At 42.5% G+C, this 24199-nt stretch overlaps 1 protein-coding gene across 4 annotated transcripts in view; it reads right to left on the bottom strand.

Moving 5' to 3' along the window:
• Positions 1–13062, bottom strand: part of LOC309654470 (protein FAM169B-like) — an 89222-nt gene extending 76160 nt beyond the window's left edge. Inside the window, exon 1 of one of the 4 annotated variants that reach the window (XM_082448465.1) lies at positions 13018–13062. Coding sequence is in view for 2 of the 4 variants with exons in the window: in XM_082448461.1 (XP_082304587.1) it covers positions 13018–13048 (31 nt within the window). In the remaining 2 variants the exon portion in view is untranslated. The remainder of the gene's footprint in view (positions 1–13017) is intronic. The other 3 variants (XM_082448466.1, XM_082448461.1, XM_082448462.1) reach the window with 3 other exon arrangements.
• Positions 13063–24199: the final 11137 nt, after the last annotated feature.

The raw sequence follows: 24199 nt of genomic DNA, 5'->3' as shown, positions 1-24199 counted from the left end.
TGTGGATAAACAAAGTTTCTCAAGTACTAGTTGGGAGAGAAAGCATTAGAAAAATAGTGATATGTTCTCACATTAAAATGTACCCTTTTATACCTTACATTTGTACAGTATTTTCCAGATAACAAAAGGGCTGTCACACATCCTCGTTTGTTTGAAACTTACATCAACCCTTTGAAGTCAAGAAAGAACAAAGAACTGACCCCATTTTTCAGAAGTGGAAACATTCTCAAAAATGGAAAGTTAGTAATGGGGCTGAGATTCAAACCCAGATCTTGAGATTTCCAGAAGTACTTTCACCAATTTGTGTACTTACTAATTTATATTGCGTCAAGGACCACACATTGTGTACCAGCACCAAAAGGCAGCTAGTGCTCAGTATAGTACTGTTTAAAATACCTGCCTTTTTAAGGCTGAATAATACTCCATTATATATATACATACATGCCATTTTGCTTATCCATTTATCTGTTGATGTTCACTTGGATTGCTTCCACCTTTTGGCTATTGTGAATAATGCTGCCATGAATATAGATCTAGAAATATCTCTTCTAGTCCCTGCTTTCACGTCTTTTGGGGATATACCCAGAAGTGGAATTGCTGGGTCATACGGTAGTTCTATGTTTAATTTTTTGAAGAATTGCCATACCCTACAGTGGCTGCGCCATTTTACACCAGCAATGCACAAAGGTTCCAATTTCTCCACATTCTCACCCAACACTTGTCATTTTCTGCTTTTTCTGATAACAGACATCCAAATGGATGTGAAGTGGTATCTCACTGTGGTTTTGATTTGTATTTCCCTAATGGTTAGTGATGTTGAGCATCTTTTCACGTGCTTACTGGCCATTTGTGTGTCTTTGGAGAAATGTCTATTAACTCTTTTGCCCACATATTCATAACTTTTAACAACTACTTTGAAAGCCTGTAAGAATTAGAATGACATGAATTCACAAAGAGATAAGTGGCAAGGCTGATGTGGTCTAAATGGGCTACCTACACAGGATTCATCACAGCAGCTGCATCACAGGGCAATGATGCCACCTCTGCCCACTGTCCATCTGAGCCACACTCCCAAGAAAGAGGCAGAAGCTGGGAGGTGGCAGCAGTGAAAAGAGGACAGACTGAGTGTGCATTGTCATTTGTACTTTAAGGCTTGGAGGAAAAAAACTACTTTTTAAAAAATATATATATATATTTTTAAAATAATAATAGTAGTAATAGTAAAATATAATAATAGTAGTAATAGTACTGTAGTAGTGGTGGTGGTGGTGGTGGTGGTGGTGGTGGTGGTGGTGGTGGTGGTGGTGGTGGTGGTGGTGGTAGTAGTAGTAGTAGTAGTAGTAGTAGTAGTAGTAGTGATACCCTGAGGTTTCTATGATACCTGCTCCCAGGGTCCCTGCCCAAGGGTGACCTCAGCTTAGACCAAGGTCTTCCTGATACCCTATGGTCCTGGAAAGAGGTCTCATCAGACCCTGATCACATTCAATACCAACACCACAGCAAAGGTTTGAAAAAAACTTTCTGCTATAAAGCTATTTTATAAGTGTATAATATAAAACAATCATGGTCATCATTTAGGAACTTTCCTACTATTGCCAGACACTGTGCTAAGTGCTAGTTGATACAGTGGTGAAAAAGCAGAAGTGGCCTCTGCTCTTATAGAACTTACCGCCTGGGCGGGAGACATAAAAACAGTTAATACCCCCATGGCATGGAGGGAGGCGAGTGACAAGGGAGGTGGGAGACAGGACAGGATGACCAGCGAAGGTCTCTCTAAGGAGGTAACCTTTAAGCAGAAGGACTGAAGAATAAAATGTTCACCTCATGCAGAGCAAGATCAAGAGCCACCCAGACTGAAGGAACAGCCCCTGCTGGAGGAAGAAAGGAGCGGAGGGAGTCCAAGCGCTCACGGGTGGCCAGTGTGCCTGCAGCATGGCTGGCCAAGAGGAGAAGGGCAAGGTCACAGGAAGCAGGCAGACAGGGGCTGGAGTAATAGGATGCTGGCCAAGTTCCGACTTCAGGTTTCAAGAAGAATGCAGTAGGAGGATGCTGAAGGGTCCCCAGTGGGGCATGATAACTGGAGTGTGTGTTTACTGCCTCCTCCAGATCACACTGCAACAGGAATCCGAACCAGGGGCAGTGCAAGTTGAGTCAAGTGATGATGATGGCTTAGACTAATGATGGCAGTTTAGATGATGAGAAGGAGATGGCAGGCTTGAGCTAGATGTTAGCAGTGGACACGGCAGAACCTGCTGCTAGATGGATGTGTGGGGTGAGGGGCCAAGCTGACTTTCTACTTTAACCCCTCCACTTCATATAAGTCAATGAAATTCAACTAGTAGCTTTCATATTGTGACATTTATAAACTAACATTGGAAACAGTCTAATTTCTGTTAAGATCCCAGGTCTTTCCGAAGGGGGAAATTGATGAACCTGCCAACAGAAGAATAAGATGTACATTATTCAAAAATACTATTTTCCTTGAGGTATTACAAACTGAACCAGAATAAAAACACAGATGAAGCACCCACAAAATGATGCCACCTCATCAGACCTCCCCAACATCAGGCCACATAGAGAATGAGGTTTGGGCACGAGGGCAAGAGCTTTGGGGTCATTCAGACCTGATTTCAAAAATCTCTAACATATGATGAAATAAACTGCCACAAAAGAGCACAAACTATAGACTCAGACCCATTAAGACTGCAGATATTGAAATTATCTAATACAGAAGATAGAGATATGAAATATGTTTAAAGAACTTTAAATAGGGAATATAAAGGGCCAAGATTTTTTAAATTGCCCGATAACATTCTAGGGGGAAAGAAAGTAGAGTTTCTAGAAATTTATGTCTGAAATAGCCAATGAACAGAAAAATAGATCTGAAGAAATTACCCAGAAATGCAGCACAGAAAGACAGAACAAGTGGAAAACATGAAAGTCAGGTTAAGAGAGATGGAGAGTAGAATGAGAAGGTCTACCAACAATGTAATTGAAGTTCCAGAAGGAGAAAAAATAGTAAGGAAGAGTCAAGATTTGATGAAATTTGTTTGAAATTTTTCCAGAATTAATGAAAGACACCTGTCCTCTGACTTTGGGATCCCAACCAACCCCAAAGGAGGAAAAATAAAGAAAACTCCCCTCCTAAACACACTGTGGTCAAGCTGCAAAACAACAAATATTGGGATGGCCAAAAAGTTCCTTCAGTTTTTAAATAAAAATAAAAGACACATTTTTCATTTTCACCAAGAAATGTATTGAACAACCTATACACCGTTTTGTTCCCCTACCTTCTGCCATTTTTCAGGCAACTTCATAATTCCATCTTCCCAAAATTTTTTATCTTTTTGAGCAAAGAACTGTTCCAGGTGCCTTTTACAGTCTTCCAGGGAATTGAAACTTTTTCCATTAAGAGAATTTTGTAAAAACCGAAATAAATGGAATCTAAAGGTGCAGTGTCTGGTGAATACAGCGGATGAATCAGAACTTCCCAGCCAAGCTGTAACAGTTTTTGCCTGGTCATCAAAGAAACATGTGGTCTTGCGTTATCCTGATGGAAGAGTATGCATTTTCTTTTGACTAATTCCAGATGCTTTTCATCGAGTGCTGATTTCAGTTGGTCTACTTGGGAGCAGTACTTGTTGGAATCAATCATTTGGTTTTCCAGAAGGAGCTCATAATAGAGGACTCCCTTCCAATCCCACCATATACACAACATCATCTTCTTTGGATGAAGACCGACCTTTGGTGTGGTTCATGGTGGTTCATTTCGCTTGCCCCACAGTCTCTTCCATTCCACGGTTATTGTACAGTATCCACTTTTCATCGCCCATCACAATTTGTTTTAAAAACCGGAATGCTTTCGTTACATTTAAGTAGAGAATCACATGTGGAAGTACTGTCAAGAAGGTTTTTTTCCGCTTAACTTATGTGGAACCCAAACATCAAAGCCATTAACATAACCAGGCTGGTGCAAATGATTTTCAATGCTTGATTTGGATATTTTGAGTATGTCAGCTATCTCCCGCATGGTATAATGTTGATTGTTCTCAGTTAATGTCTCGATTTGATCACTATCGACTTCAATTGATCTACCCGACTGTGGAGCATTGTCCAGTGAGAAATTTCCAGCACAAAACTTCACCAACCACTTTTGACACATTCAATCAGTCACAGCACCTTCTCCATACACTGCACAAATCTTTTTTTGTGTTTCAGTTGCTTTTTTACCTTTCTTGAAATAATAAAGCATAATATGCTGAAAATGTTGCTTTTTTTCTTCCATCTTCAATATGAAAATGTCTATACAAAAATTCACCAATTTTGATAAGTTTTTTTAAATGCATGCTGGTACCACAGCTGTCACAATACAATCTAAGAAAATTGTTTCAAATGAAGTTAAAGCCAACTAAGTGCTACTAGAGCCATCTTATGGAAAAAACCGAATGAACCTTTTCACCAACCCAATACAAAAAGATGACCATGAAAGCAGCCAGAAGGGAAAGACATATCCTCCCAATAGAAGGACAGCTTCATTGACAGCTGCCTTCTCAACAGCAACTATGGAAGCCAGGAGACAATGGAAGAACATTTTTAAAGTGGGAAAGGAAAATAACTTTCATCCTCCATCCAGCAGAAGTAACTTCCAACAATGTGAGTGAAATAAAAAATATTTTAGAAAAATAAAACCTGAGTTTACTACCAGCAGGTCCTCCCTAATGTTATTTCTAAAGGATGCCTATTATCAAGGGAAAGGAAATCGACCTCAAAAGGAAATCAGTCAAGAAGGAATGGGAGGGACTTCCCTCATGGCTCAGTGGTTAAGAATCTGCCTGCCAATGCAGGGGACATGGGTTCGAGCCCTGGTCCGGGAAGATCCCACATGCCGCGGATCAACTAGGCCCGTGCGCCACAACTACTGAGCCTGTGCTCTAGAGCCCATGAGCCACAACTACTGAGCCCGCGTGCCACAACTACTGCAGCCCGCGTACTTAGAGCCTGTGCTCCACAACAAAGAGAAGCCACCATAAATGAGAGGCCCGCACACCGCAACAAAGAGTAGCCCCCGCTCGCCACAACTAAAGAAAGCCCATGCACAGCAACGAAGACCCAACATAGCCAAAAATTAAATAAATAAATTTATTTTTAAACAAAAGGAGAAGAAGGAATGGGAGCAAAGAAAATGAGAAACATGTGGATAAAAGCCAAGCCAAAGCTGACCATACAAAACAAAAACTTCTAATTTAAGGAGATTTAAAAAAAAAAAATCATAATAGAACTAAGGTGCTACATAACACATAGCACAGAAATTGGGAAGGAAGTAATTTGAGTGAAGGCATTTCAAGGCCCTTATATGATTCCAGAGAAAGTTTAAAACTGATTAATTTCAGAATTAATTAGAATTAACATGCACATTAAAATGTCTAAGTTAGCCCCTAAAAGAATAGAAATATAGACATTAAATTTCAAAATAGGAGAGAGAAAAAAATGGAATTAGGGCCAGGGTGGGGGAAATCTCAATTTAAAAAAAGGCAAGAAATGAAAACAAGATGATCTGTCAGTATTCATATTTAATTCTTATGATTAAAAACATATTCATCAAATTTCACAATTTGTATGGAACCACAAAAGACCCCGAATAGCCAAACCAATCTTGAGAACGAAAAATGGAGCTGGAGGAATCAGGCTCCCTGACTTCAGACTATACTACAAAGCTACAGTAATCAAGACAGTATGGTACTGGCACAAAAACAGAAATATAGATCAATGGAACAGGATAGAAAGCCCAGAGATAAACCCACGCACATATGGTCACCTTATCTTTGATGAAGGAGACAAGAATATACAATGGAGAAAAGACAGCCTCTTCAGTAAGTGGTGCTGGGAAAACTGGACAGCTACACGTAAAAGAATGAAATTAGAACACCTGCTAACACCATACACAAAAATAAACTCAAAATGGAGTAAAGACCTAAATGTAAGTCCAGACACTATAAAACTCTTAGAGAAAAACATAGGCAGAACACTCTATGACATAAATCACAGTAAGATCCTTTTTGACTCACCTCCTAGAGAAATGGAAATAAAAACAAAAATAAAGAAATGGGACTTAAGGAAACTTAAAAGCTTTTGCACAGCAAAGGAAACCATAAACAAGATGAAAAGAATGGGAGAAACCTCAGAATGAGAGAAAATATTTGCCAAAGAAGCAACGGACAAAGGATTAATCTCCAAAATATACAAGCAACTCATGCAGCTCAATATCAAAAAAACAAACAACCCAATCCAAAAATGGGCAGAATACCTAAATAGACATTTCTCCAAAGAAGATACACACATTGCCAACAAACACATGAAAGGATGCTCAACATCACTAATCATTAGAGAAATGCAAATCAAAACTACAATGAGCTATCACCTCACACCAGTCAGAATGGCCATCATCAAAAAATCTACAAACAATAAATGCTGGAGAAGGTGTGGAGAAAAGGGAACACTCTTGCACTGTTGGTGGGAATGCAAATTGATACAGCCACTATGGAGCACAGTATGGAAATTCTTTAAAAACATAAAAATAGAACTACCATATGACTTAGCAAGCCCACTACTGGGCATATACCCTGAGAAAACCATAATTCAAAAAGAGTCATGTACCACAATGTTCACTGCAGCTCTACTTACAATAGCCAGGACATGGAAGCAATCTAAGTGTCCATCGACAGATGAATGGATAAAGAAGATGTGGCACATATACACAATAGAATATTACTCAGCCATAAAAAGAAACGAAATTGAGTTATTTGTAGTGAGGTGGATGGACCTAGAGTCTGTCATACAGAGTGAAGTAAGTCAGAAAGAGAAAAACAAATACCGTATGCTAACACATATATATGGAATCTAAAAAAAAAAACAAACATGGCTCTGAAGAACCTAAGGGCAGGACAGGAATAAAAATGCAGACATAGAGAATGGGCTTGAGGACAGGGGGAGGCGGAAGGGTAAACTGGGAAGAAGTGAGAGAGAGGCATGGACATACATACACTACCAAATGTAAAATAGATAGCTAGTGGGAAGCAGCTGCATCGCACAGGGAGATCAGCTCAGTGCTTTGTGTCCACCTAGAGGGGTGGGATAGGGAGCGTGGGAGGGAGACGCAAGAGGGAGGAGATATGGAGATATATATATATATATATAGCTGATTCACTTTGTTATACGCAGAAACTAACACACCATTGTAAAGCAATTATACTCCAGTAAAGATGTTAAAAATATATATATATATTTGCCAACAAGTAACTAGACTATGCTTTTGCACAAGGACAGATTTTTATTAGTGTTTTGACCAAGCATTTTTGAATATCTTAATAATATTTTTACTCAATTATCATGTATTCTGAAGAAACACAGAGCAATTCTTTTCCTTCTGCATAGCTTACAAAAATGTTTTTCCAGGACGTTCTAATAGCCCAAACATGGGCAACACACATGCATTAAAGAAATCACTTGCTGGAAAACATAAAGGTCAAAATGAACAACCAAGTATAATTCACTGTTTGAGCCTATATGCCTCTCCCCACATACATACACTCACCAACCCTGGTCCACTAAGCAGCATTTCACAGAGCACAGTGGGTGGGGAGACAGCACCGTGAGCAGAAGTCTCTGCAATGATGGCATCCCCACAACTTTGACTTCTCAAGCACTTACCACTGAATGAAACACTCAGGGACTCCAATTAGGGGTTATTTCAGCAAAATGCACTGAGTAAATGAATACAGCTTTCTCTCTGTCAGTGGAACTTGCGAGTAGTGGTTAGAGACTCGGTTTCCAAGAAAAACACATTTGTCTTAATTTCTGCAAGACAAGGAAACCAAGCAGTCTAGGAGGGTTTGGGCCTTGGGAGCCCCCAACACACACATGGACAGAAGCTTCCCCTCTGCCCTCCCCGGGAGCCCCCAACCCTCAGCCTCAGGCCATTCCCAGTGGCCCCTGTGGCTGCCCAGATTCGGAGGAGCAAAGAAGCATCGAAATGATTCTGTGCCTCGACAGATAATAGGCACTGGTTTAAGCAGGAAGCGAAGCCACTGCCTGGGCACAGGGAATGCAAAGGGTCTGCTGCGAAAGGGTTCCCAGTGGTCCAAAGAAGCAGGGAGAGAGACATGCCTGGATTTCGACAGACAGTGGCCTTTGGATACACATGCTGTGCGTCCCATCCCCACTGAAGCTTGCTGATCATCGGCCTTGGAAAAGGAAACACCCACAACAGAGGATGGGTGCACTAAAAGGCATGGAATTTGTAAACCACAGCTGTTACATCCTAACAAACGTTATTCAAAGGCCCTGGACCTTCAATTGCTACTGACAGTCACTTAACCCCCACAATAACCCTGACTTTAAAAGTCACGTGACACCAGGGGCATCTGACCAACAAGTGTGCTTGAATTTTGCCCTAAAATTGCTTTCTATACCACACGACACAGCAGAAAACACAGCCCTTTTCTATAATCCTCTGTTTGGAATTTCCCAGAGCTGAGCTACAAATAAGAATGTCATCAGAGGAGCCAGGAGCCAGCTGCTGTCAGGAACCCAGCTAAGGCCAGTCAGCCGGTCACCAGACTAGGGTTTCAAAGGTCAGAAAGACAACACCTCAGTGCCCACTCCCTTCCCACTGCCCAGCCCGAGTCCTGGACGCCTGGTCATTCACTCCATCCTGCCAGGCCACGGCAGGAGCCGGAGGTCAGGACACCAGCCATCTCTGACCTGGCCTAGTATAGCAGAGATCCCTGTTTAATACAGACATAACACACCCCTTGATGTCTAGAGATGGGGGTGAACGACGACCATCTATAGGATGGATTCCATTATATGGCAAAGAATCACAACCAACAGACAGGGGACATACAAAATGCCCAGGCCATTAGGAGGACCCACTCAGGACCAGGCCTTCCCAAGAAGAGTGGGACCCCTAGAAAGACATTCCCCAGGGGATGGGCTGACCAGTGGCACTCATCCCAAGGGTGGCAGGCCAGCTTGAATCACCCCACATCCTAAAACACACAATCTGCAAAATCCTCCCAGCAACACTTCCTGTAGCCAGGGAACCAACAAAGGTCTTCACCAGCACCTGAAAGGAAATGATTCCTCCATCCAAAGCTCACAGGGCTCCGACCATGTGCCAGCAGCGAGCAGGGCACTAGGACAGAAAGATCAGTAAGGGTCCTGCCCTCAGTAGGATTACAGTCTGGTTACAGTGACAGGAAGTAGCTGACAAACTTCTGGCCGAGTGGAGTTTTAGAGACCATCTTATCCTTTCCCCTCCCTCCTGATGAAGGAATGGAGACTCACCTGGGGTACAAAAGCACTTAGTGACAGGAGTCCCAGTGCCCAGCCCAGCCCTCTGTCATAACCCCAGTGAGGCCCTGCCTCTCAGGAACTGAGATTCCCCCAAGTTGCCAGGTCCCTGTTCCTCCAAGAGGACACTTCTACACCTTGAACTAGAGAAGATCCAAAATGGCTGATGAATATTTGATTTTTTTTTTTTGAAGTGTTATGTTAACATGAGGTCATCTCTGAGGAGCTAGCTCATGGAGTATCACCTTCCTGAGCCTTCACTTCGGTTTGGGGCAGGGGGACGGGGGGCACGGACATCACCCTCATTATAAGTCCCTTTCTCTGGGGAGTCAGACCACCACCACCAATCACCCCCCAATTGAAATCCCAGCACTACCACTTACTAGCCAGGTGATCTTAGGCAAGTTACTATATCTCTGTGCCTCAGCTTCCTCACCAGTAAAATGGGATAATAATAGTATCTACATTTACTATTTACTATGAGGATCAATTAAGGGAACGCTTAGAAAGGGTTTAGAGCAATACTTGACAGGCAGAAAAGTGCTCCTAAGGGTTAGTTTACTAAAAGTTTCTTCAAGTCTCCTCCACCAAAAACGCAAGGGAAAATCCACCTCCCCACACTCATACCACCACCTTAAGCTCAGCCTTCTCCCTCTTCTTGTCCTTGAAACATCAGCTATGCTTGACCCCCTTCAGGGTCATGTGACATGCCGACCCCCTTCCCTTCTGGCCTCTCCCTCTCCCTGACCCTCTTTCTGAGCCCATGCAGTCAGCACCTGCCTAGGCCTCCCTCAGCCCCAGGCCCTGCCCCCATGGGCTTCTTTTCTTTTCAGTCTCTCCTCCTTGGGTCTCAACATCAGGTTCTCAGAGCTTCTCCCTCCCTGAGCCTTTGGGCTGTGCCCTCAGCTCCTCCCTACCTCCCATCTCCCAGGAGATGCCCTCGCCATGCCTCCATCTGCTCTGCTCCTTCCACTCAGTAAAAGGGGTCCCCAATAGAGCCCCAAAAGGGCCAGCACTGGCCTTTCTAGATTCCTCCTCTGCTTCAGCGTCAGTGTTTCTAACTCTTCAGTGTCTCCAACGGGAAGCTACTGAAACATTTTGAAGTCACTGTGTTTAGACTGCATCATGTTTTCCCCCTCCCACAGTCAGTTTCTTTAGTGGCATCACCACTGTCCCAACCCAAGCTTTGGAGTCATCCGGATTTTCCTCCTTGCTTGCTAGCTTTCCTGTCTATAAAGCTCTGCTTGTATTACCACTGCAAACTGTCTGGCCCTAACTTTTCAAAACTGGAACACTAAACTGACTTCCTAAATGGGGATCATAAAACAGGTAATTCTCACAGATGCTTCCATTTGCTGTGTAAACAGAAGTGGGGGGGGTTGCAAAATAAAGGGCCTTCTCTGAGTCTACTCAAAATTTCACAAGGGGCCCAGTAGTCCGCTCTGATGAACACAAGGTCTCATCTAATCCTTATGAGGCAGGTCAAGACCTTATTTTATAGATGAGGGAACTTCAAGGTAAAGGATGAGAGGAGTAACAGAACTGGGTCGTGTCTGACTTTCTTCTTCCTTTCTACTATACTCCAAGCTGAAATGACAGCAACTGATGGTCTGGTGGAACCTAAGACGGTCTTCAGTATCAGGAAAATTAAAAATACATACAGACTCAGAGAGAGAGAGAGAGAGAATGTGTGTGTGGCCCTGGGGTATGTTTTGAATTATTGAGGGTACCCCCGCCCAGACACACCAATATTGAGGAACCTCATCTAGATACAGAGGCAACTCCCACGGGAATGTCATGTGCCCTTTCCCTACCTTTTGGTGCTAGAACTAAGTGGGGATCGGGACACAGTCTTACCTGAAAGCACAATTCTCAGTTTCATGCGTCCTTGCTGAAAGAAAAAGGATTCCCACGTAGGCATGGTTGGCTGAAGCCCTTTTTGGAAATGGGCTATCAAAGCTCAGGCATCGATTCAGCTATGTAAAACTCCCATCCATTAGGATCTAGCACATGTGGAAATGATTAATGTGCAACTGCTGTGTGTCATCTGGGCCATCAGCAACCATGAAAGCCACAGCAAACGCCGACATAAATACAGGAAAATCCTGAAACCATTTAGGCCAACTACACTTTTCCAGAAGATGAAATTACCATTACTTTTCCCATTAAAACAGAGTAAAGCTGGGTAGAATAAGCACAGCTCTAAGGCACTAGTTGGGAGGAACTTTCTGACTCATGGTACCACTCTGAGGGGGAAGGGAAGGGAGAAAGCTAAACTGAGCAGCTTTGTGTGCAGACCAGCTAAGTGTTTAAAATATATGAGATATTTCTGTACAGTAAGTCCCGAAGTGGGCAAAGCCTTCTCCATTTTGCAGGTGAGAAAGGTGATAGCAAAAGAGCAAGTCACTTTTTCTTCTTGCCCCAGTTCTCAAACAATAAACTGGCAACAGCACCCACTATTAACCAACTTTCCAGAAACGACCACAGAAAAATAAAAATCGAAATAGTACTTCTCCCTCTAAAACTAGAGACAAAACCCTTTCTCAATCCCTAGACCAATGAAAACTTTGACGAGGAATGTAACTAATTCATACAAGTGGCAGTGGCCACCTTCTCTCCTTAACTCCCTCACTTGAAATCGGGAAAAACAACTCAAAGTCACAGTTTTTGAATGCAGATCACAATAACAAGTAATCCGCCGTCGTTGGCTTCTAATAAAAGGCAGAGGAGCCTCTGTAAGATTGAGTTTTTCCTTAGAGATGAGTGGTGGGAGAAAGTGGCCAATCTGCGGTTTGACCGCACGTGGGCGCAGGGCTCTAGCGAGGGCCCTACTGGACGTGAGCACCCAGCCGAGGGGCCCTACGTGCCGCGGGTCCCCGGGGGAACAAAGGAAAGATGCAGGAGGGAAGAGGCACTTTCTCGGCATCAAACGCCCCTATGCCTGCTCCCATCCAAATACTCCTTCCTTTGCAGGACTGCTGGAAACTCTCTCGGGGATTTGTCCCACGTGCTTTCAAATTCAGAAGTCTCACGGTTTCGCCCGGTTCTCCGGAGAGGGGGCAGGCAAGGGACGTGAGGGAGGTGGCGGGCTCCCGGGCGCGCCCGCAAACCCAGGCTCCCCTGCTGGCCTGCAGGGCCCGGGGCGGCACGCCCGCCGCGCACCGGGCCGGGGGCCAGAACTGGCAGTCCCCGAACAGGGGCAACAGGGGCACCCGCCGTCCTCCGAGCTGCTTTACTGAACCCTCCCCACCGTGCGCTTCCCATTTCACAGACAAGACCACCAAGGCTAAGGGAAGGCAGGGAGTTCGCCAGGCCAGGCCAGCGGGTCCCGGTTGCCGGGGGCCCTAGGGACGGCCGGGAGGGCGGTGACCGAGACCCCTCGGGGGTTGCCCCTCCCGGGGGTGGTCTCGCCCCTGACATCCCGGGCCGCCCACTATCTCGTTCCCTGGCGGCAACAGGTGCGCGGCTCCCGGCGCCCTGGCGCCGATTCCGGGGGAAGTTTCCCTGGCCGCGGCGCGCTGTTTACAGTCTCATTTTGCAGTGCGGGGGCCCGGAGCGTTCAGGCCAGCCCAGCCATTGAAACCCGACACGTGGGGTGGGGCCCGCGCGGCAGACCGCGAGGGAAGCGGGCAGGCTCTGGGCCGGCCTGGCCCCAGCTCCCCTTACCTGCAGTCCGGCCCGCGGCCTCCGCCTCCATGCTCCCGCTTTCTGGGCGCCCAGCCCCGCCCCGCCCCTCTGCCCCGCCCGCTGCCCCGCCCCGCCCCGGCCCCCTCCTCCAGGAATGGCCCTGCACCAGCACCGCGGCTGCCCAGCCCGCGCCCCGGTGTTTTCCCTGCCCCGCCTCCCCCGCCCCGAGCGCCGGCGTCTCCGCCCTGCGGTCGTCGCTAGCGACCCCTGCTCCCTGTAGACAGTTTCCAAAGCGAGCTCACCACTTCCGATGAGTAGTTAGTGAGTAGTTAGTATTTCTCTTACTACTCCTGTTGGAAGAGAAGCTATTCGCAGCCCGACGCCCTCGCCAGCGCCCCTCGGCCTGGCACCCCGCTCTCTACGCCCCTTCCCACTTCCTTCTATTATTTCTGTTTCTATGGGCAAGAATCGCTTGTATTATCCCTTTTCGAAAACGTATACAGTTGAAAACTAGCTCAAAGACAACGAATGGCCCCCATAACGCAGGGCCCCCAGTAATCTTTTCTGCCCATTTTTTCAGTCTTTTCAGTTTTTTTCCTAACAACTGTAAAGTGCTTTTTCTGATAACTAATCCCTTTTTTTATTAAATGTTCAAGCTTTTACTCACTTGAAGTAGCAAAATTCAATGAGAAGCAATTGTTTCTCTACTATTTCTTTTTGGCCTATTTCAAGGTGTTTTTTACAGGGGAGAGAGGGAGCAGGGGTAGTTTTAAAATGCCAATGGCCTTGGAACCCAAAGGCCTGTCAGCTGGCACCTACCCTCTTTGGTTGGCAGCTCTGAAGTTTGCCCTTCTGGACCGGCTCCCTCAGAGCTGCATCCTCAGCCCTTCTGATCGTCTGCCCCCAGGATGGGTGTAGAATTCATTTGCCTGCTTTCTCCCTGCACCCCAGCAAACAGTGGCTCAGGGGAGCCTCTCAGCTACTCCCCATCATACAACCTCACCTTTGAAGCAACCCACCTGAGGAAGACCAGGGCACCCCCAAGCAGAGGAAGAAAAATGCTCCCAGTTTCACTTCCATGGCGCATTGCTGCAGTATTTACTGTGTCCGGAGCTGGAGGCTCCCCTTAGAGCTGAAACAGGAGGGAAGGGGGCAGGGCAAAGCTTTTGAAAGAATGACATAGCCCGAGGACATGACATAAACTGATTAGAACCAAATGGGCCCAAGATGGCAGACAGGTCCACTTCCACTAGAACTTGAGGCTCAGTATACGCTCACTGTAACACATCTGCAAGCTAAATGATACACCCACAGGCGCCATGACAGTTCCAAGGCCTACCATAAGGATCAAAAAGTGGGCGGTGGCTCAATTCCTGGAAATCCCCACCCCTTCCTGAGATAGCTGGAATACTCCTCCCACTCAGTCTATGAAATTACCACTCCTATAAAAACTGACAACCCCATACCCTGGTGCCTTTCTCACCTTCTGAGATGGCCCACACTCTGCCTGCGGAGTGTGTTTCTCTCTAAATAAGTCCACTCTTTACCTATCACTTTGTCTCTCACTGAATTCTTTCCACGATGAGACACTAAAAACCTGAGCTTCATTAAGTCCTGAAACCAGGGGTGTGATCTCAGTTGGAAGACCATAGGTTTCGGCCGGGTTTGAGTCCCGGCCACGTGGGTTCAAGTTCCAACCTGAGGTGCACGTTTTCAGAGCCACGCTGAGTCATCTCTTGGAAGTGTGAGATTTCATTTTCTACAGTGATAAAAACACAGAGCTCCTTGGGTGATAGCATTCCAGACACTTAACTCCTCCAAACACCTTATTTTCATTCAACACATATTTGTTAGCTTCCTACTATGTGCCCTATATGTTCTAGATTCTAGGGATTCAGCAGTGAACAAAATGGACAAAACCTTGCCTTCATGGAGGTTACTTTCTGGGCAGGAGTGGGCAGGAGATAAAGAGAACATAATAGTATGTTAAATAACAGCTAAGGAAAAAAATAAAACAGAGAAACGGGATGGGAGGAGGCTTTTATAATTTTAAATAAAGTGCTAATTGTAAGCCTTGTTGAAAGGATGACATTTGAGGAAAAACATGAAGAAAATGAAGGAGCTAAACATGTGGGAAGGGAAAATGGCCAAGGCTACAGCAAGTACAAAGGTCCTGAGGTGGGAGGAAATCTCTTTTTTGGCCCCTGTGCCTTTGTGGAGCCCCTGATAATCGAGGGTGCTACTTAAGCTGTTGGCACATAGGGCTAAAGATTTATTAATCTCTGCTGCAAAACATAATTGTTCAAAGGCCTTGATACATTTTTTTTTAATTATTCACATGGTACCCAAATACATGTTCCTTTTAAAAAAAGAAAGAAACAGCAATAGACTGAAAAGTTCCTTGCTTCTCAGCTGCTTATTCAACTCCTGTCCCAAAGTCAGAACTTTGTCAAATACTTCTTCTTTTCCTTTATAGTTTCTGGGTTTTCTGTCTTGCTTGGGTAGTCTGAAAACACCCCCAAATTAGAACTAAACCCCTCTACTTTTGCTTTCAGTGTTTGTACTGTTTTGGTCTTTAGATTTGAATTTAAATCCAACTAGATGGACTTCCCTGGGGGTCCAGTGGTTAAGACTCTGCGTTTCCATCGCAGGGGGTGCGGGCTTGATCCCTGGCCAGGGAACAAAAATCCCACATGCCACATGGCGTGGCCAACAGATGAAAATAAATCCAATAGAATTTATTTATGTATACTGCATAAGGAATAGATCTCACTATAGCCAATTATCCCCACACCATCAAATGGTCCATTCTTTCCTCCACTAATTTGAGTTACTTCCTTAACCATAGTTTAAATCCTTCTATACATTATGGCTCTTGTTTTATTGCCCTATTCCTACAATACCACACTATTTGAATTACCACAGCTTTATCTTATATATGGAAATATAGAAGGACAAACCACCCTCATCAAATATTGGAACCAACTAATTAAGGATATTGAGATTTCACTGAGATTCTGTCTAGTTTTAAACATTAATTTGCAGAATATTAACATCTTTAAAGTTTTGAGTCCTCCCATCAAAGAACATAGCACACCTTGGTTTAGTCAGGTCTTTTCTTTTTTCTTTTTTTCTTTTCTCTTTTTTTTTAAACATCTTTATTGGAGTATAATTGCTTTACAATGTTGTGTTAGTTTCTGCTGTAAAACAAAGTGAATCAGCTATATGTATGCATATATTCCCATATCCCCTCCCTCTTGCACCACCCTCCCACCCTCCTTATCCCACCCCTCTAGGTGGTCACAAAGCACCGAGCTGATCTCCTTGTGCTATGCAGCTGCCTCCCACTAGCTATCTATTTTACATTTGGTAGTGTATATTTGTCAATGCTACTCTCTCACTTTATCCCAGCTTACCCTTCCCCCTGTCACCATGTCCTCAATTCCATTTTCTACATCTGCATCTTTATTCCTGTCCTAACCCTAGGTTCATCAGAACCATTTTTTTCAGATTCCATATATATGTGTTAGCATACGGTATTTGTTTTTCTCTCTCTGAATTACTTTACTCTGTATGACAGACTCTAGGTCCATTCACCTCACTACAAATAACTCAATTTCATTTCTTTTTATGGCTGAGTAATATTCCATTGCATATATGTGCCATCTCTTCTTTATCCATTCATCTGTTGATGGACACTTAGGTTGTGTCCACGTCCTGGCTATTGTAAATAGAGCTGCAGTGAACATTGTGGTACATGTCTCTTTTTGAATTATGGTTTTTTCAGGGTATATGCACAGTAGTGGGATTGCTAGGTCATATGGTAGTTCTATTTTTAGTTTTTTATGGAACCTTCATACTGTTCTCCATAGTGGCTGTATCAGTTTACATTCCCACCACAGTGCAAGAGGGTTCTCTTTTCTCCATACCCTCTCCAGCATTTATTGTTTCTAGTTTTTTTTTTTTTCAGGGTGTCCACCTTTTATTTTATTTTATTTTTTTAACATCTTTATTGGAGGATAATTGCTTTACCATGGTGTGTTAGTTTCTGCTTTATAGCATAGTGAATCAGCTATACATATACATATATCCCCATATCTCCTCCCTCTTGCTTCTCTCTCCCACCCTCTCTATCCCACCCACCTAGGTGGTCACAAAGCACCGACCTGATCTCCCTGTGCTATGTGGCTGCTTCCCACTAGCTATCTATTTTACATTTGGTAGTGTAAATATGTCCATGCCACTCTCTCACTTTGTCACGGCTTACCCTTCGCCCTCCCCATATCCTCAAGTCCATTCTCTAGTAGGTCTGTGTCTTTATTCCCATCTTGCCCCTAGGTTCTTCATGACTTTTTTTTTTCTTAGATTCCATATATATGTGTTAGCATATGGTATTTGTTTTTCTCTTTCTGACTTACTTCACTCTGTATGACAGACTCTAGGTCCATCCGCCTCACTACAAATAACTCAATTTCGTTTCTTTTTATGGCTGAGTAATATTCCATTGTATATACGTGCCACATCTTTTCTTTCTTTTTTTTTTTTTAATGGCTGCATTGCGTCTTCATTGCTGCGTGCGGGCTTTCTCTAATTGCAGCAAGTGGGGGCTACTCTTCGTTGTGGTGTGCGGGCTTCTCATTGTAGTGGTTTTCTTGTTGTGGAGCACGGGTTCCAGGTGTGCAAGCTTCAGTAGTTGCAGCTCGTGGGCTCTAGAGTACAGGCTCAGGAGTTGTGGTGCATGGGCTTAGTTGCTCCGCAGCATGTGGTATCTTCCTGGACCAGGGCTCGAACCTGTGTCCCCTGCATTAGCAGACGGATTCTTAACCACTGTGCCACATCTTCTTTATCCATTCATCTGTCGATGGACACTTGGCAGATTTTTTGATGATGGCCACTTTGACCAGTGTGAGGTGACACCTCATTGTGGTTTTGATTTGCATTTCTCTAATGATTAGTGATGTTGAGCATCCTTTCATCTGTTTGTTGGCAATCTGTATATCTTCTTTGGAGAAACGTCTATTTAGGTCTTCCATCCATTTTTGGATTGGGTTGTTTGTTTTTTTGATATTGAGCTGCATGAGCTGCTTGTATATTTTGGAGATTAATCCTTTGTCCATTGCTTCATTTGCAAATATTTTCTCCCACTCTGAGGGTTGTTTTTTCATCTGCTTTATGGTTTCCTTTGCTGTGCAAAAGCTTTTAAGTTTCATTAGGTCCCATTTCTTTATTTTCCTTTTTATTTCCATTTCTCTAGGAGGTGGCTCAGAAAGGATCTTGCTGTGATTTATGTCATGGAGTGTTCTGCCTACGTTTTTCTCTAAGAGTTTTATAGTGTCTGGCCTTATATTTAGGTCTTTAATCCATTTTGAGTTTATTTTTGTGTATGGTGGTAGCAGGTATTCTAATTTCATTCTTTTACATGTAGCTGTCCAGTTTTCCCAGCACCACTTATTGAAGAGGCTATCCTTTCTCCACTGTATATTCTTGTCTCCTTTATCAAAGATAAGGTGACTATATGTGCGTGGGTTTATCTCTGGGCTTTCTATCCTGTTCCATTGATCTATATTTCTGTTTCTGTGCCAGTACCATACTGTCTTCATTACTGTAGCTTTGTAATATAGTCTGAAGTCAGGGAGCCTGATTCCTCCTTCTCCGTTTTTCTTTCTCAAGATTGCTTTGGCTATTCGGGGTCTTTTGTGTTTCCATACAAATTGTGAACTTTTTTGTTCTAGTTCTGTGAAAAATGCCAGTGGTAGTTTGATAGGGATTGCACTGAATCTGTAGATTGCTTTGGGTAATATAGTCATTTTCACAATGTTGATTCTTCCAATCCAAGAACATGGTATATCTCTCCATCTATTTGTATCATTTTTAATTCCTTTCATCAGCGCCTCATAGTTTTCTGCATACACGTCTTTTGTCTCCTTAGGTAGGTTTATTCCTAGATATTTTATTCTTTTTGTTGCAATGGTAAATGGGAGTGTTTTCTTAATTTCACTTTCATATTCTTCATCATTAGTGTATAGGAATGCAAGAGATTTCTGTGCATTAACTTTGTATCCTGCTACTTTCCCAAATTCATTGATTAGCTCTAGTAGTTTTCTGGTAGCATCTTTAGGATTCTCTATAGTATAGTGTCATGTCATCTGCAAACAGTGACAGCTTTACTTCTTCTTTTCTGATTTGGATTCCTTTTATTTCTTTGTCTTCTCTGATTGCTGTGGCTAAAACTTCCAAAACTATGTTGAATAATAGTGGTGAGAGTGGGGAAACTTGTCTTCTTCCTGATCTTAGTGGAAATGGTTTCAGTTTTTCACCATTGAGGACGATGTTGGCTGTGGGTTTGTCATATACGGGCTTTATTCTGTTGAGGTAAGTTCCCTCTATGACTACTTTCTGGAGGGTTTTTATCATAAATAGGTGTTGAATTTTGTTGAAAGCTTTCTCTGCATCTATTGCGATGCTCATATGGTTTTTATCCTTCTATTTGTTAATATGGTGTATCACATTGATTGATTTGCGTATATTGAAGAATCCTTGCATTCCTGGAATAAACCCCACTTGATCATGGTGTATGATCCTTTTAATGTGCTGTTGGATTCTGTTTGCTAGTATTTTGTTGAGGATTTTTGCATCTATGTTCATCAGTGATATTGGCCTGTAGTTTTCTTTCTTTGTGACATCTTTGTCTGGTTTTGGTATCAGGGTGATGGTGGCCTCGTAGAATGAGTTGGGGAGTGTTCCTCCCTCTGCTATATTTTGGAAGAGTTTGAGAAGGATAGGTGTTAGCTCTTTAAATGTTTGATAGAATTCGCCTGTGAAGCCATCTGGTCCTGGGCTTTTGTTTGTTGGAAGATTTTTAATCACAGTTTCAATTTCAGTGCTTGTGATTGGTCTGTTCATATTTTCTATTTCTTCCTGGTTCAGTCTCGGCAGGTTGTGCATTTCTAAGAATTTGTCCATTTCTTCCAGGTTGTCCATTTTATTGGCATAGAGCTGCTTGTAGTAATCTCTCATGGTCCTTTGTATTTCTGCAGTGTCAGTTGTTACTTCTCCTTTTTCATTTCTAATTCTATTGATTTGAGTCTTCTCCCTTTTTTTCTTGATGAGTCTGGCTAATGGTTTATCAATTTTGTTTATCTTCCCAAAGAACCAGCTTTTAGTTCTATTGATCTTTGCTATCGTTTCCTTCATTTCTTTTTCATTTATTTCTGATCTGATCTTTATGATTTCTTTCCTTCTGCTAACTTTGGGGTTTTTTTGTTCTTCTCTCTCTAATTGCTTTAGGTGCAAGGTTAGGTTGTTTATTTGAGATGTTTCCTGTTTCTTAAGGTAGGATTGTATTGCTATAAACTTCCCTCTTAGAACTGCTTTTGCTGCATCCCATAGGTTTTGGGTCATCGTGTCTCCATTGTCATTTGTTTCTAGGTATATTTTGATTTCCTCTTTGATTTTTTTCAGTGATCACTTGGTTATTAAGTAGTGTATTGTTGAGTCTCCATGTGTTTCTATTTTTTACAGATCTTTTCCTGTAATTGATATCTAGTCTCATAGCATTGTGGTCAGAAAAGATACTTGATATGATTTCAACTTTCTTAAATTTACCAAGGCTTGATTTTTGACCCAAGATATGATCTGTCCTGGAGAATGTTCCATGAGCACTTGAGAAGAATGTGTATTCTGTTGTTTTTGGATGGAATGTCCTATAAATATCAATTAAGTCCATCTTGTTTAATGTATCATTTAAAGGTTTTGTTTCCTTTTTTATTTTCATTTTGGATGATCTGTCCATTGGTGAAAGTGGGGTGTTAAAGTCCCCTACTATGATTGTGTTACTGTCGATTTCCCCTTTTATGGCGGTTAGTATTTGCCTTATGTATTGAGGTGCTCCTATGTTGGGTGCATAAATATTTACAATTGTTATACCTTCTTCTTGGATCGATCCCTTGATCATTATGTAGTGTCCTTCTTTGTCTCTTGTAATAGTCTTTATTTTAAAGTCTATTTTGTCTGATATGAGAATTGCTACTCCAGCTTTCTTTTGATTTCCATTTGCATGGAATATCTTTTTCCATCCCCTCACTTTCAGTCTGTATGTGTCCCTAGGTCTGAAGTGGGTCTCTGGTAGACAGCATATATATGGGTCTTGTTTTTGTATCCATTCAGCCAGTCCGTGTCTTTTTGTTGGAGCATTTAATCCATTTACATTCAAGGTGATTATCGATATGTCCCTATTACCATTTTCTTAATTGTTTTGGGTTTGTTATTGTAGGTCTTTTCCTTCTCTTGTGTTTCCTGCCTAGAGAAGTTCCTTTAGCATTTGTTGTAAAGCTGGTTTGGTGGTGCTGAACTCTCTCAGCTTTTGCTTGTCTGTAAAGGTTTTAATTTCTCCATCAAATCTGAATGAGATCCTTGCTGGGTAGTGTAATCTTCGTTTTAGGTTTTTCCCTTTCATCACTTTATTTATTTATTTATTTATTTATTTAACATCTTTATTGGAGTATAATTGCTTTACAATGGTGTGTTAGTTTCTGCTTTATAACAAAGTGAATCAGCTATCCTTTCATCACTTTAAATATGTCCTGCCACTCCCTCTGGCTTGTAGAGTTTCTGCTGAAAGATCAGCTGTTAACCTTATGGGGATTTCCTTCTTTGTTATTTGTTTCTTTTCCCTTGCTGCTTTTAATACTTTTTTCTTCGTATTTAATTTTTTATAGTTTGATTAATGTGTGTCATGGCATGTTTCTCCTTGGATTTATCCTGTATGGGACTCTCTGTGCTTCCTGGACTCGACTGACTATTTCCTTTCCCATGTTAGGGAAGTTTTTGACTATAATCTCTTCAAATATTTTCTCAGACCCTTTCTTTTTCTCTTCTTCTTCTAGGACTCCTATAATTCGAATGTTGGTGTGTTAAATGTTGTCCCAGATGTCTCTGAGACTGTCCTCAATTCTTTTCATTCTTTTTTCTTTATTTTGTTCTGCAGTAGTTATTTCCACTATTTTATCTTCCAGGTCACTTATCTGTTCTTCTGCCTCTGTTATTCTGCTATTGATTCCTTCTAGAGAATTTTTTATTTCATTTATTGTGTTGTTCATCATTGTTTGTTTGCTCTTCATTTCCTCTAGGTCCTTGCTAAACGTTTCTTGTATTTTCTCCGTTTTATTTCCAAGATTTTGGATCATCTTTACTATAATTACTCTGAATTCTTTTTCAGGTAGACTGTCTATTTCCTCTTCATTTGTTTGGTCTGGTGGGTTTTTACCTTGCTCCTTCATCTGCTGCATGTTTCTCTATCTTCTCATTTTAACGTACTTACTGTGTTTGGGGTCTCCTTTTCGCAGGCTTCAGGTTCGTAGTTCTTGTTGTTTTTGGTGTCTGCCCCCAGTGGGTGAGGTTTGTTCAGTGGCTTGTGTAGGCTTCCTGGTAGTGGGGACTGGTGCCTGTGTTCTGGTGGGTGGGGCTGGATCTTGTCCTTCTGTTGGGCAGGGCCACGTCTGGTGGTGTGTTTTGTGGTGTCTGTGAACTTAATATGACTCTAGGCAGCTTCTCTGCTAATGGGTGTGGTTGTGTTCTTGTCTTGCTAGTTGTTTGGCAGGGGGTGTCCAGCACTGGTGCTTTCTGGCCGTTGGGTGGAGCTGGGTCTTAGTGTTGAGACAGAGATCTCTGGGAGTGCTCTTGCTGACTGATATTATGTGGGGATGGGAGGTCTCTGGTGTCCAATGTCCTGGACTCAGCTCTCCCACCTCGGAGGCTCAGGCCTGACAGCCAGCCAGAGCACCAAGAACCCCTTTTATGTAGAGATGAATTGGAGTCTTTCTTTGATAGTAGGTCGTCTTCCCTTACGGTCTCATCAGTGCAGCTTTTTTTTCACTTTTCCTTCCTGCTTCGTCTAGTTTCATAGGGTGTAACATAGAGGCCTCTTACCTGGCGCTTCAGACCAGAGTTCCTAGTGTGAAATGGCTGCACTGGCACCTCAGGTCAGTGGATATGTGAGTTACTTTTATCTTTTTTTCTTTTTTCTTTTTTTTTTTTTTTGCCAAAGTTCTACAGTTCTTACAAATGGATCTCATATATTCCTTGCTAGGTTTATTCCTATATATTTCTGATATTTGTTGGCTATTTTGAATGGTTCTTTCTTTTCTTCAATTACATTTACCAATCAGTTATTGCTGGTATATAAGAAAACTGTTAGCTTGGGTCAATGCCAGTCTTACATTCAGCCACTTTTATGAGGTCCAGTGATTTCTAAAGTCAATTATCACAGAATTTCTAGGTAGACTATCAGATGGTCTGTAAATCAGTTGTTGGATTTCTAAATCTTGCTCAAACTTACTCAGGCACATGGCACTCATTTTTGACACCAAAATTGCCCTGAACTCTAACAAAGAAAAAATGAAAAATATTGTTTATATATATAAACCGGAAAATAGGGGCTTGGAGCATGCTTTCAGTATGGTCCTCCCTTCATTCCAGGAGGTTGTTAAGTGCTCTGATGCGTCCTCCATCTGGCCTCATTTATCTACACAGGAATTTCCTCAGTGTTAAGAACACAACTGTTCTAGCCATTCCCAAGATATTTGTGAAATTCGAAAGAAAAATCCAGTATTTAAACAATAGGGCTAGCAAGCTACTGGATTTTAATAAATAAACCAATTCCTGTAGCTGCAGTTGTTACTTTTCAGTCACGGAAATGTAGTCCTCAGAAAAAAAAAAAAAAAAATCAAGACAGCAAAAGGCAAAGGGAAAAATACAAGACAGAAGAAAAATATGGGCAAAACTTTCTCCTATAAAATGTAAGGAAACTATTACCTATGATGTATCACAGCAGACTGCCAGAAATTTTAAAACACTAATTTTTCAAGCTATTAATTGATATTGTGTAAGTGAAGTTATAAAAACTTGTATCTTCTATACCGGTTTCCCATGGAATGCTAAAGATAATCCCAGCATTATTATATGGTCTCTCACAGACCAGTTCCCTCATTGTTTTAAACCAGTTTTAAATGGTTGTTTCAGAATGATATAAAAGTCTCAAATTTTTTTATATTTAAATAAGTAAATGTCATAAGCATTTGAGAGAGAGGCTTTAGTAAGAAGATGAATATATGGCATGAATAAGGCATGAATATATGGCACCTGAAACCTACAAAAAAATGAAGTACAGCTTCAGGATCATTCCTTACCTGGGTGTTGGAGCCTAGTCTCGTCTAGGACAACT

This window comes from Balaenoptera physalus (genome assembly GCF_965194825.1).
Source record: "Balaenoptera physalus genome assembly, chromosome: 2".
Classification (NCBI taxonomy): domain Eukaryota; kingdom Metazoa; phylum Chordata; class Mammalia; order Artiodactyla; family Balaenopteridae; genus Balaenoptera; species Balaenoptera physalus.
Note: the sequence above shows the minus strand (reverse complement) of the source record. Positions and strands in the feature narration are given on the sequence as shown.